The 14,310-nt window shown below is 40.8% G+C and overlaps 2 protein-coding genes across 7 annotated transcripts in view; one reads left to right on the top strand and one right to left on the bottom strand.

The window, feature by feature from the left end:
• Window positions 1-4,666: 4,666 nt before the first annotated feature.
• The window catches only part of LOC113662397 (chemotaxis regulatory protein ChePep-like), a 14,738-nt gene continuing 5,094 nt past the window's right edge, over window positions 4,667-14,310 (top strand). The window contains exons 1-8 of one of the 6 annotated variants that reach the window (XM_047818767.1): window positions 4,677-4,810; window positions 5,562-5,684; window positions 6,277-6,386; window positions 6,435-6,687; window positions 6,855-6,960; window positions 9,876-9,958; window positions 10,038-10,171; window positions 10,368-10,839. In XM_047818767.1, coding sequence (XP_047674723.1) covers window positions 4,699-4,810; window positions 5,562-5,684; window positions 6,277-6,386; window positions 6,435-6,687; window positions 6,855-6,960; window positions 9,876-9,958; window positions 10,038-10,120 — 870 coding nt within the window. In that variant the 5' untranslated portion in view covers window positions 4,677-4,698 and the 3' untranslated portion in view covers window positions 10,121-10,171; window positions 10,368-10,839. Of the gene's footprint in view, window positions 4,894-5,299; window positions 5,460-5,561; window positions 5,685-6,276; window positions 6,688-6,854; window positions 6,961-9,875; window positions 9,959-10,037; window positions 10,172-10,367; window positions 10,840-14,310 lie in introns of those variants that run through there. The other 5 variants (XM_047818766.1, XM_047818765.1, XM_047818764.1 and 2 more) reach the window with 5 other exon arrangements.
• The window catches only part of LOC125145530 (serine/threonine-protein kinase Nek1-like), a 4,351-nt gene continuing 191 nt past the window's right edge, over window positions 10,151-14,310 (bottom strand). Inside the window, exons 2-4 of the mRNA XM_047818701.1 lie at window positions 14,141-14,237; window positions 13,826-13,884; window positions 10,151-10,231 (exon numbers count right to left, since the gene is read on the bottom strand). Coding sequence (XP_047674657.1) covers window positions 10,151-10,231; window positions 13,826-13,884; window positions 14,141-14,237 — 237 coding nt within the window. The remainder of the gene's footprint in view (window positions 10,232-13,825; window positions 13,885-14,140; window positions 14,238-14,310) is intronic.

Here is a 14,310-nt window from a genome sequence, read left to right as displayed (position 1 = left end):
TCCATTTTTACTCGTATTGCATTGGAATCCCTTGTCAATGGCAGACAGTGGCTTATTATCAAAAAAACATCCTGGGTAAGAGTTGCTATTTTTCTGTAAATGCCTAACTTACTTTTCTCATCCTCACATTAAATGTCTTGTTATTCTTCTGCTTTGCTGCCAGTGTTGCACTGCCCTCCTCTGGCCTGTATAGTGTATTAAACAACAACTTCACTGAAAATAAGTGGCTTAACCCATTTAGGATGTCTTCCTGGAGCTCACACGAAGTGTGTCAAGTTTGGACTAGAAAAATTTGAGTGTCCTGCACAGAGACCTGACATCAACCCTACTGAACACCTTTGGGATGAACTGGAACACTGACTGAACCCCAGACCTCCTCACCTGAGACCCACTAATGCTCTTATAGCTAAATGAACACAAATACCAACAGCTACTCAAGAAAATCTAGTGGAAAGACTTCCCAGAAGTGTTGAGGATATTATAAATGCAAAGGGAGACTAATATGGAGTGGGACTGTTAAGCACATAGGAACGTTATGTCCGAGACCTTTTCCATGTTGCACTCTAATTCCAAATGCAGCATCTAAAGTATCTCCAGGCCAAAATCATGATCCCCAGAGTGTGCAGACCATTCAGATGTGCAGCATTACTCTCAAAGCCAAACAACGCCTATGTTGGACATAGCGAGATTCTTAGCATGTAGACAACTAGTCGCAACAGGGCTTACCAAGTTTGATGACAATCCAGAAAACTTTAGAGTTGGGAGTCTTCATTTGCTAATGTTACACAAGATTTACAGCTCCCAGCCAACGAAGAATTAGATTTGTTGATCAAATAGCTAGGAAAGAAATCATCAGAGCAAGTAAAAAGAATACGACCCGTTTATGTTACAAATACACAAGCTGCTTTACAGATGTCTTGGATGAGACTTCAAGAATGTTACATTTACAGCATTTGGCAGACGCCCTTATCCAGAGCAACGTACATAAGTGCTTAAATCTCTATCATTGAATACATTAATGCTGACTCACTAGGTTACATACTTAAGATACCATGAGTTTAAAACATTTGTTCAAAGTTACAATGAAAAAGTTGTTTTTTTTAAATGCAAAAGATAGGAAAAGAAGTGCTAGTTGAAGTGTTTCCTGAATAAGTAGGTCTTCAACAGCCGCTTGAAAATAGCCAGTGACTCAGCTGTCCGGACCTCTAGGGGAAGTTCATTCCACCACCTTGGTGCCAGAACAGAGAAGAGTCTTGTAGTATTCTTGCCTCTTACCCTGAGAGATGGTGGAACCAGTCGAGCAGTGCTGGTAGATCGGAGGTTGCGGGGTGCAGTGTGAGGAATGATGAGGGCTTTTAGGTAAGATGGAGCTGGTCCATTTTTGGCTTTTTAGGCCAGCATCAGTGTTTTGAATCTGATGCGTGCAGCTACCGGAAGCCAGTGGAGGGATCGCAGCAGCGGGGTGGTATGTGAGAACTTTGGCAGGTTGAAAACAAGCCAGGCAGCTGCATTTTGGATCATTTGCAGAGGACGGATTGTGTTCATAGGTAGACCTGCCAGCAGTGCATTGCAGTAATCCAGTCAGTGTGGACAAAAATGGCCGAATCCTTCTAATGTTGTAGAGAAGAAACCGACATGAGCGAGTCACATTTGCAACATGAGAGGAAAAGGACAGTTGATTGTCCATGGTTACCCCAAGGTTGCGAGCTGTGGCTGAAGGGGAGATCAGATCGTTGTGCAAGGATATAGCAAGATCGTGACCTGGGGATGAATCACCTGGGATGAACAGCAGTTCAGTTTTGCTAGGATTGAGCTTTAACTGATGAGCAGTCATCCATGATGAAATTTCTGCCAGACATGCTGAGATCCGGTCAGAAGCTGTGGCATCTGAGGGTGGGAAAGAGAAGATAAGTTGTGTATCATCAGCATAGCAGTGGTAATACAATGAGACACAAAGGTGGCTTGGATTTCTATTAAAAATTGTTACAAAAATGTGAATGAACGCAATTCACTGCGCTATATAAATGCTTTATGACGGACAGGTTGTGTTTCAATAAATATTGAATTTATGTGGGCTTGTTGTTTTTCATCTCTGCTCATTAAACAGCCCAAAATAAGTGTCGCTCAGGGAGTACCAGGTAAACACACACACTCCTGAATGCCTATCCTGACCTTTAGTAAAAAATCCTTTTAACTGGTAGTATAAGTCAACTTATCTTTGCACCAGGCCACATCCCTCTACCATGTTGTTGATTTTATGTATTTATTTATTTTAATAACCTCACATACATCCTATAACCACTCCATCTAACCATATGTCCAAACCTCAAGGCTGCTTTTTTTTCTTGGCTTAACGGTTCTGATGCGTCTCTCGGATCACTTTCTTACAGCTGTTACAGCTTTTTAGATCTGCTGAAATGTTTTTGGCTCTATTCACTGAAAAGTGAATTCTACAGTGTACGGCTTTCAGTACAGATTTATTTTCCAACATTTCCTTGTTATCTGTTGTCTATTATTTTCACTTAATTGAAAAAGTAGGAACTTTTATTGAACATTGCAATGATGGAGCGCATTTTTTTTATTTGTGGCTCTTTCATCCCTCTGCAAGTGGCTCTTTCATCCCTCTGCTGCAGCTCCCTGTAGATTTGGAAAATAAATATTTAATTTTATTTTATTTTAGTTAGTTTAAAAAAAATTAATTCTATATTTTAAGATTATGATGCTCTTGTAACATTAAAATAAACTGTTTAATTTTTTTGTTGCTCAAAATATGCGGCATAACTGCCGACTTGTGAAATCTGACACAGAAGCTGACGCATTTTTGGTTTGCTGCAGCCGGCAAGTTAAATTTTTGATGCCATGCAGGGGTGTCAAGTGTCACGCATTGAGTGATAGTCACGCATTTGGGTCTTTTCTCACGCTCTCCCACCACACATCCTATTTCTCACACAGAAAAACGTATTATTTATCATATTTAGTAAGCAGCAGTGCCCAAAATGTATCAGTCCACACCGCTGTCTCTATGGAACAGGAATCAAGCGCATCTCCTGGAGTTCTTAGTCGAGCCTGACACTTATCAGCCAATCAAAAAAAGAGGCTACACAATAGCCAATAAGAAAATAGCACTATTGTATATGGGTAAGATTTAACGCAACAACCAATGAAAAAAAATCGGGGTTGTGGGGGGGTTGGAGATGTCGCGCTTGCCTGTCTTCAAAACTTGAGAGCCCTGGCATGAATAAGAAGAGGACTCAATTAGACATTTAACATTTTATTTGAAAGTAACATTCAACCCAGCGTCATTTTTGTTAATGTTAGTTCAAACTGTTTAAAATATTCTTTGTTTGCCTGCAGCAGTGTTGTATAAAGTACTAGAAAGCAATACTCGAGTAAAAGTACAAGTATCGTACTAGAAAAAGACTTTGGTAGAAGTGAAAGTCACCTTTTAGAATATTACTCAAGTAAAATCTTAAAGTATCTGATATTTACTGTACTTTATCAAAAGTAATTTTCTGATATTTAATGTACTTAAGTGTTTGAAGTAAAAGTAAAAAGTAAAATTTCAGTGATTTTTGGTAGGTATAAGATGAGGGGCGGTTCTAGGGTTTCATCTTTAGGGGTTTTATCCCTCAGTGAGAATTTAAAACAAGAAGAGTTTTATATTATGTGACTACATAGTAAGCCAAAAGTTATGGTAATATTAAATGGCAAAAGTGGACACCCAAATTTTATGCATGATGTAATGATGTCAGTCTTGAATCAAATCAGTTCATGTATGTGTGCATTCTCTACAGTGTGTCCAATGAATGCAGTCATTAATAAACAAATATTCACAAGACAAGAACCAAATCAATAAATGTTATTTTTATTTAGTATTGAATGGATTGTTTGCATTAATATTTTGTTTGTGCTATCAACTCTGGTAATAAGAATAGTGAAATTTCACTGCTTTTGATTGCCGTATTTGCGGCTTTCAGCCGAATAAACGCCTCCAGCTCTGACTGCGCGGTGATTCGCCAAACCTCCCTTATTGCAGTCACACACATTTCTTTTGATTTTATTTTGTAGTAACAAGTAACGAAGATGCACAGTGGAAATATAGCGGAGTAAAAGTATACATTTTATCTAGGAAATGTAGTGGAGTAAAAGTGAAAGTTGACATGAATTTTAATAGCGAAGTAACGTACAGATACGGGAAATTTCTACTTAAGTACGGTAACAAAGTATTTGTACTTCGTTACATTACAACACTGGCCTGCAGAAATAAAATTTCGTTTACTGTGTAGCAGATGATTGACCGTATAAATGCAACACACAACAGTTTTTATATACTTTTCCATAGATGTAAAAAAATGTGCAATATATGCAGTGTTATCTTTAGGTGTCAAAAGGGTTTTGTGGTTGCCGACCCCTGAACTAGACAAATTTTGAAAAAACTAAAGCACAGAAAAATTAGATTAACTGCATATACAGTATGTAATTAGTGCTGATATCATCATCGACAGAACTGGTAGTCTAATCCTGGTCTCTTCATAGACTGGAATCTAAATGAATAATTTTTCCCTGTATTAAACGTTCAGGCATCCAATTTTATTCAACCATACATTTTTTTTTCGTATTTATTTACTTACTTCTGCATTTGTGTACTGTTTTCAGAGTGAGAGAAAGGAGATTCTGCGCAGACTGAATCATAATTTAATGGCTTACCCTTCAAAAGAAGTGGATGAGCAAGAGGCCACACCTCTCAGCAAACCAGGCCACGCCCCTGAACCCTGCCAGCCAGTCACAGAGGAAAGACCACAAACCGGAGGTGATAGACGTAGATGGGGACATCCTTAAAAATATTCTTGTTTGCTGTAACCGGACTGTAAAAATAATATTAATTATATTTTAGTAAGTATTGTAAACATATAAATTGCCTAGGCCTACATACAAACGAAGGCTACGTTCTTTTTTTTTTTGTTGTTGTTAAATAAAAACCCGTGACGAGCATTTATGTTTACACTATTGGTTACCGGATGTCACACTATGGACTGTGCGTTCGCTTCGTCTCATACTCTCATTCACTGTCAGAGTCAACGGTTCGCGCTGCGGCTGCAGTAAACAAAATGTTCGGTTTCACCGTTCAAAGTCATACGGGTTCGGGCACCATAATACATCTAAAAAAAATTCATTAAAACAGCTCGACACCACTTTAACTTGGCACGAAGTTCTGGAAAAACTGCCCAGCATCAAAATGAGGTTTGCGATGATGCACCTGAAGGCACGGTTTGAAGACCCAGTCAGTGATGTCACAATATGCTAATTTGTTTAACGTCATACCTACGTAATCACCATCACCAAAATTGTACTTTTTTTTTTTTTTTTTTTACTGTAACTACAAACCAAAATATTTTTAAGGATTTTTTTTTTCTCAGTAGCACAGTATACTCTGGAGGAAACGTGTAGCACTATGACCGGTAATGACAGACAGAAGCCCAGCATTCACTGAGTATATCTGCAGACACAGGTTTGAAAACTGGGTTTCATGCCTTTTGTTCTTTTTCTTTCTCTCATTTCAGTGTCTCAGACAGCGTCTTTAGAAGCGTCTCCTGTCTCTGCTGACAGAAAGAAGTGGCAGCCCGGTGATGTCCCGCTTACTGTGGCTCAACAGACTCTGGAGGACACCAGCATCACTACAGCAGGTGAACATCTACCTGAACGTACATTTAACCGTACACAGGGAAGCCCTCTTTTATACGTCCGCATTGTATTGTGGACTAACCTCAGTTGTGGAAATGCTGTGTCTATTGTATATGCTTACATTGAGACTATATATGGGGCAAAAATGTTCAGACATAGTGTTCCAGTCTGAAGGGTGGTTTATTTCTAGGTACACTGACTAGCAAAGCACCACAAGTAGAATTCTCTGTTCTGATTTGAAATAAGATAGCGGTGACTCTTGGGTCAAATAGAAGGTATATTCTCGTCAGCATTGGTCGTAACGTTTAGTATAGTTCTGTATAGTAATTTATATAAATATATGGGTGCAGATTTAGATCCCTAATGAACAAGACAATGGCAAGTGAAAAATGGGTACACCAAAGAGAGGCATCATAAATCGTTCTACTATACAGGTGTAGAAGAGTAAAGGCTAACAGTAGTAAGGGTGTTGAAATGATGTTGTCCAGAGATGAGCACGACTGTCTTTATAATTACAGCAGCATTTGTTATAAGGTAGTTTTCACTTCATTAAATCAAGTAATATTAGAATTGCATTTGTCTCGTTCCCTGTAGAAACCCTTAACCCAACACTGGGGCCTTCAGATGATCCTGATGGAAATACATTGCGGCCTTGCCCTCAGCCAAGCCAAGCTGTCACTGACCAAGAAGACCAGGAAGAGCAAGTGTTAGTCAGTCAGGTTCAGGATCAACCTGCTGTTTACCCGAGTCAGAAAGTTGTCATTGAGCGGGTCCAAAGTGAGCATGCTGACTTGGGCCCAGATGAGGACCAACAAGCTACGACTGGCCAGAACCAACATCAGCACACTTCCAGTGACCAGGACCAAGATCAACACACTGCTGCCATTTATCAGGACCATGAGAAAGTATCAGTGTGTCCTAAAGCTCCATCAGTGACCAGCAGTCAAGAGCTAAACCCGGAGTCCCCAGAGAGAGAGAATCCTCCTGATGAAAAGAGTGCTGATGGTGAGGAACTCCTGTCATGTAGATTTAATATTTATGAACAGGTTATTTGACTATAACCAAAAGAACAATGCATTTGAATCTGCTGCCAGAAAGATATTTGAAGCCATTAATAAGTCTAACTATAGATGTATGACTCTTTCTATGCATGTCTGTGTTTCTGCTTTAAGAAACAGATGATGTAGAGTGTTTGGTTCTGGAGGAGGACCATCATCAAACTTCTAAGAATCCTGCAGAAGTGATAAATGCTTGGGGACAGAAGGCTCACCAACCTGGGTGAGACCCAAATCCTCTGCAATGTGGATAATGTTTTACTGGCCACTGGCAAATACACTTAACAGCACATGATGCTTTTTTTTTTTAGCCTGCTCAGATGCCAGGCTTCATCATATGCTTTAAGAAAGACCTCTTTTAACGAGGCTGAACCTCATAACCAACTGCCCGTCAGTGAAAGGTGGATATGGAGGGTACATAATAAAATGGCTATTCTTCATAGCCATTTTATTATGTCATGTGACCAAGATGGCGCCGCAGATGGCTGCCTCGGCGTGACTCTCTAGTACTTTCTTTTTGTTTACTTTCTGTGTGTCTGCTTACCCTACCGTGATAACTTAGACTAGAGAAGAGCTGCTTAACATCAGGCAGTTTACTCCGGACAACTTTTCACCAGTTTTCACAAACCTTGATAGTTTTTTGGAAGTCTTAGTTGGAGGAGCAGCTGCGCTCTACGGTACATGGATGAGTCGCCGGCGAGGGAAGCTCGGCGGTGCGCTAGTGAAGCTGCGACAGAGGGGATTTAGAACTGCGCGGTTTTACTGAAACTTGGCTCAGTCACTCAATCCCGGACAGTGGATTACTACTCTTGGGCTTTCACTTACACTGCGCGGATCGTGTAACGGCGCTATCGGGTACAATGAATGGAGGTGGAATCTGTTTCTACATTAACAAACGTTGGTGTACAGATGTCACAGTGCTGAATAAATACTGCAGCCCAAACCTGGAATCAATGCTCATTAACTGTAAATCCTTTTATTCACCAGGCCAACGTGAGTGATGCACTGCAAAACGCGGAATCCGGATTCTCTTTATTATTCTTGGAGACTTTAACAGGGCAAAACTAACACTTGAACTTCCAAAATACAGACAGCATATAAATTGTCCCACAAGGGAGAAAAATACACTGGATCATTGCTACACAATTCTTAAGGACGCATATCGCTCTGTACCCGGTGCAGCCTTGGGGAACTCTGATCACTGTTTGGTCAATCTTATTCCAACATACAGGCAGACTAATAGAGATGGACCAGTGAGGTAAAGCAGGAACTACAAGACTGTTCTGACTGCACTGATTGGAGTATCTTTGAGGCTGGAACTGACAACCTGGATGAACTGACTGAAACTGACATCGTACATCGGTTTTTGTGAAGACGTGTGTGTGCCAACCAAATCCTTCTGTAAATACAGTAACAACAATGGTCAGTGTGGAAAGGCCTGCAGGACATCACAAACTACAAGAGTCACCCCCATCTCCCACTGAAGCAAACAAAGACCTGGCTGATGACCTCAACACCTTCTACTGCAGGTTTGAGAACAACATCTTCACACCTCCCATTCAACCCAGCACACTGACTGACATCACACCTCTGGGAACCCCATTAATAACTTCTCCCAGGTTCCCAAGAAACCCTCCATCACTGGACTGAATGACTACAGGCCTGTCGCTCTGACATCTGTTGTCATGAAGACCTTTGAACAGCTGGTATTGGCCCACCTAAAGACCGTCCCAGAACAGATGCTGTATCCCCTACGGTTTGCCTACCATGCAAACAGATCAGTGGACAACGCAGTCAACATTGGACTGCACTACAGTTTGCAACACCTGGACTGCCCAGGGACATGCGCACGGATTCTGTTTGTTGACTTTAGTTCGGCTTTTAATACTATAATTCCGGACATTCTCCACTCCAAACTCCTAAGGCTCACTATACCCCCCTTCCATCTGTCAGTGGATCACCAGCTTCCTGACAGACAGGAAACAACAGGTGAGACTGGGAGGTGTCACCTCCAGCATTCGGACAATCAGCACTGACGCTCCACAGTGATGTGTACTCTCCCCACTGCTATTCTCTCTCTACACGAATGTCATTGGTCTCATCCAAGATGGTGATGAATCTGCATACTGGCAGGAGGTGAAGCGGCTGGTGCTATGGTGCAGTCAGAACAGTCTGGAGCAAAACACCTTCAAAACTGTGGAGATGATAGTGGACTTTAGGAAAGACCCCTCAACAGTACTCCCCCTCACAATATCCAACAGCCCTGTGTCATCTGTAGAGTCCTTCAAGTTTCTTGGTACTACCATTTCCCAATACCTGAAATGGGAGTGCAACATAAACTCTATCATCAAAATCGAATCAAATTGACCTCTATCATGCCCAGCAGAGGATGTACTTTCTACGTCAAGTATGGAAGTATGGTTTGCCTCAGGAGCTGTTGATGGTGTTCTACACTGCAGTCATTGAATCTGTCCTGTGCACATCCATCACCATCTGGTTTGGAGCAGCAACAAAACAGGACAGGAACAGACTGCAACGCACTGTTAGAACAGCAGAAAAAAAAAATTGGCGCCACCCAAGAACCAGAAACCGGGCAGGGAAAATCACTACTGACCCGTCGCACCCTGGACACAACCTCTTTCAGCTCCTCCCTTCTGGCAAGCACTACAGAACTTTGCTTACTAAAACTGCCAGACACAGGAACAGTTCCTTTCCCCAGACAATCACCCTGATCAACAACTCACCATAATTATATTCACTGCTTCATATCATAAGTACTGCATTATCAGAACTGTCAGTCATCAAATCATCTGTATATTACACACAACTGCTGCTGTATATTGCACAAAAAGCACAATATTGCACAATATTATTTGCACTCCCACACTTTATGTACATAACTGATCTGTCATATTCTATATTCATATTTGATATATTTTATTCAGTCTATATTCATATTTTATACTCATTCTGTTTACATTGTATCTCATCGTCTGCATTGTTTTCTTGTATAGTATAGTGTTATTTATGTCTGTAGCTTTGAGAGTCACAAACTAATGGAACCAAATTCCTTGTGTGTCTCAACACACTTGGCCAATAAATCTGATTCTGATTTTTTTTTTTGCTCCACTGTTTTAGGCCAGAAGAGGGCAGTGCAACAACAGTGGAGAAGCAGAATGACACTCAGACACTAGGTCCAGAGGATGAACAGCAAGTTACAGGTTTGCTTACATACAGGGTTGCTTATATAATATCCATAAAAGCAGGTGATCTGTAACTCCACTTCTCTCCCTGTGTCAGTGCCCAGTGATGCTGTGTTTGTGAAGTTGAGTGGCACTGTCTGCCATGTCTGCCCAGGCCTCAGTGGACGAGGACAATCCTGAGAACAGTCCAGCAGAACAGCGAGAGCAAGCTTAACAAGTTGTGGCAGTCTGGTAGGATGATGCAGAAGACCTGGATACTAAAACATCCACACACATGCAGTCCATCTGCCACTAAGATCACATCATATAAACATTTAAAAACAACGTAACGCTTAAACTCACTAACATTACCAACACTATGACACGTTAAGCTTTATCTGGTTCAGCGCTCACGTTTGCTTTTTTTTATTATTATTTATGTGGACAGATGACCGTGAGGAGGGGGGGAGTGATTTGGAGCAACAGGACAGCATATTCAGCCGTCTGGAAGAGCAGCGTCTTCATTTGGAGCAGGCCATCCAAGATCTACATACCTACAACAAGATCAAGGTACAACTGTAACGGATGTTAACTCGAGTCCTTTTCACACTTGAACCAGTGTGAAACACACACTGCACATTCCTAAACTCTGGGCGAACTTTCTTATTTGCATATTTACAGGGTTAACAACCATGATTGGTTAAATACAGCACACAACAGTTTTAAATAAATACTTATTCTTCACACATGGTCTTGCACAATCTTTCAGTTTCTGGTTGGAAATCTGTTGCAAAGCATCTAGTCGTAACATTCGAACCCTTCATCATTTCTCACCTTAACACATTCCTGTATTAACACTACAAAAGAGCTACTAATGCAACTTGTTTCATAACTCCAAATAAAAAGCAGTTCTAACTCTGTTCTGAATTACAATGTTCCTCCTCATGTGTACCTCTCATAGTGAACAAACTAATTGTCATGTTCAACTGGGGCACAACAAAGGTCATAAATAGGTTTGTACTGTGTGTGTGTGGGTGTGTGTGTGTGTGTGTGTGTGTGTGTTTTATATATAAAATAAGTTCTTTTGTTCCACTAGGCCAGGGGTGTCAACTCAAATTCACAGTGGGCCAAAATATAAAAGTGAGAAAGTCACGGGCCAAACTGAATATTTAATAAAAAATGAACTGCAACTGATTTGTAATGTTTAACCTTTTTCATATGGAAACAAACTTTAGTTTTGCTTAAACACAGGATTTGGAACAACCAGAGCTTGATATTACAAACACATAAGAAATTAAATTTGAAATAAAAGACACATCAGTGGTGTTCATTTCACAAACTTTGACCATACACTTTTTGACAAACTCTCCCTCATTAAAGGGCCGGGCAGATTTTGCCGTCTCTGCTGCCACAATAAAGCTTTACAGCCTTTACAGCAGCTTCACTTTTTATTTTGCTTTCATGAACATAGTCTGCCGGGAAACCAGACTTTTTTTCATCCCCTCCGCCTTCTGGAGCTTCTGCTTTATGTCCAGGTCCTTGTACTTCTCATAATGTTTAGTTTCATAGTGTCTTCTTATGTTATATTCTTTCGTTACAAACACGTTAGCTCCGTTAGCACACAAGACAAACAGGTCTGTCCTTTATATTCGTGAACAGATAATCTGCCTCCCTCCTGTCTTGAAAGCTCCTTTTGTCCATCTTTCGTTTGGCCATTTTTGTGGAGGGTGAATTAACTTGCCCGATGTGACTGTAACATGGTTGTTGACGACTGTCAACTTAGAATGAGGGGCGCTTGCTGTTCTACGCGTCAATACAGTGTCGAGGCATTCTGGGATTTGTAGTATTAGCGGAGCAAGCGGCTAGCCAGCTGTAATGCACATTTGATATGATCTCGTGGGCCAAATATATTTACACCTGAGTTTGACACCCCTGATGTACAGGATCTAAAAGGTCCAAAATTTTGCCGCTCATTTTCATCGGAAATTTCATCGAACGTTTTTCTCCTATTTCTACTTTTTATAGTCTTGAAATTGACATGTTTCTTTTTGGGTCAAGTAGAATGCTAGTTGCACAACCCGCTGATAAATGAACGTTATTATGGCAACAGGTAGAAGGAATGGCTTTTCATGACTTCATATGTGGGAACACATCAGCACTGTTAAATCTCCTGACCCTAAGGTGTGTGTGATTTTCTTAACATATATTTTTTGTATTGTTAATCTTGTTCCGCACTTCATATATACAGTGTATTTGCCCCCTTCCTAATCTTTTATTTTTTTTGCACGTTTGTCACACCATGTAGGTTTGGATTTTGTTTTTCCCTTTATAATCAAAGCCTTCATTTAAAAACAGCATGTTGTGTTTACTTGTTATCTTTGACTAATATTCAAATTTGTTTGATGATCTGAAACATTAAAATGTGACAAACCTGCAAAAAAAAAAAATCAGGAAGGGGCAAACACTTTTTCACACCACTGTATTCTTAGGGTGCTTTCACACCTATAGTTCGGTTCATTTGGTCAGGACCAAAAGCAAAAAATGATACATTGTAGATTTTTAGCAGTTTTTGGTTCCTTTTCACACCACACTGATCGTTCTGTTCTGCACCAGTTGAAACGAACCAAAATGCAGTCATGTGATAACATCCACATCACTCATTGGCCACATGTATTTCCTAAACTGCTTCTCGATTGGTCAGAATAAACGTGCGGGAAATTTCAACAAAACTCCAGAAGTAAACAAAAAGCGGAAAACACAGCATACAGTACACCATGGAGAGACGACTGCGCGCTGCAATTATGTTCGTGGTTGTAATCTACTACATCGCTTGTATACAGCATTCTATGTAAAGTCTTAATTTTCAGAATGAAGCGCGGATGCCATTTTAATGCACTGCAAATGGCGAAGAAGCATCACAAGACACTTCAGGAGGCGGCGAGCATTACTTTTGCGAAACAGTGACATGCCTATCTTCCGAAAATATTGCAGAGGACCCACTACGGCAGCTGGTTTAGTCAAATGCACAATACTTTTTGCAGTTAGGTCTATTCGATCTCGTACTGTGTTCTCACCACAAACGAACCGTTTCAGAGTTCGTTTGAAAGCGTACCGAGACCACCTCTTCAAGGAGGTCTCGGTACGCTTGTTTAGTCCGCTTTTGGTGCACACCAGAGTTCGATTGCTGCATTCTCACCTGCCCAAACGAACTCTGGTACGATTCAACCGAACTAAACAAGGCAGGTGTGAAAGCACCCTTAGATTAGAGTGAGTAGACTGGTGCTTATTGTAGCTTATTTGTAGGTCACATGATGAGGCAAATATAGAACCAGCACTGGTTAAGCTCAAATCTGTAAAGGTCAATAGATATAGAAAGGCAGAACAAACCACACACACACTTCAGTTCTCCATTAACCTGTTCCTCAAGGAAAAGTCCTTTCTGGTTATTGATCTTCTTAAACAGGTCGCCTCCTTCACAGTAAGTCACTCTTTTTTGACTTTTTTTTTTGGATCCAAGATGGCTCCAGTGTATTTGGCCGGCCGTCTACTGCTCCTGGTTGTTTGGATGTTCGTTGTGTTTTTATTGACTGTTTTAAATACTGCAGACTCTCTATTGGTGTATGATCGCCAAACTCTTCTTAATATTAGATTGGCTGTTGAAAATACCGCGATCTATAATGTTAATCAGGGTGGAAAAAACTACTTGCCCCCTCCTCCGCTCCTGTGTGGATTACCTGACTATCTTTGTTGGACCCTATGCTCTCCCGGGAGGAAGAAGTGATGCCGCGATAAATGTGGTGGCCTACTGTTGAGATCTAGGACCTTGATGGTCTTGTTTCCACAGACTGATTTTTTGTATGTACAGCATTTTGACAAACACTTGTTGTTTTTTAAAAAAAAAAGTGCTTTATAAATAAACTTGACTTTGACACAGTAACCCATCACTATATACAAGCAGCCGCTCTCTGTGGAACAGAAAACAAAAGACAATCAAGTTCGTGCAGATACTCTCTCTAACTCTCTAACAGAGACTTGCAGTCTAAATCAAGCTCAGCTCTGCACTAAGAGTAAGAAATGACTGCTCAGTACACATCATCACACACAGCATGTCCTGCATCTTCACCTCAGAGCTGTGTGGTTCAGTTACTTAGCGTGATATAAATACATGGTTCGAGAGTTGCAGTGAAACGTGACTTAATTAAAAACATGAAAGAATTTTACCTTCAAATGACTCCTTGTACTGGACAATGTTGGGATGACTCATGTTAGCCAACACGGCCACTTCTTTGCGTGACTCCTGTCTCTCTTTATTAGACATCTGTAAATGTGAGATGAAAAATATCAGTGTGTGTGTGTGTGTGTGTGTGTGTGTGTGTGTGTGTGTGTGTGTG

This window comes from Tachysurus fulvidraco, chromosome 9, assembly GCF_022655615.1.
Source record: "Tachysurus fulvidraco isolate hzauxx_2018 chromosome 9, HZAU_PFXX_2.0, whole genome shotgun sequence".
NCBI lineage: Eukaryota > Metazoa > Chordata > Actinopteri > Siluriformes > Bagridae > Tachysurus > Tachysurus fulvidraco.
The sequence above is the reverse complement of the archived record's forward strand: the minus strand, read 5'-3'. Positions and strand labels throughout refer to the sequence as shown.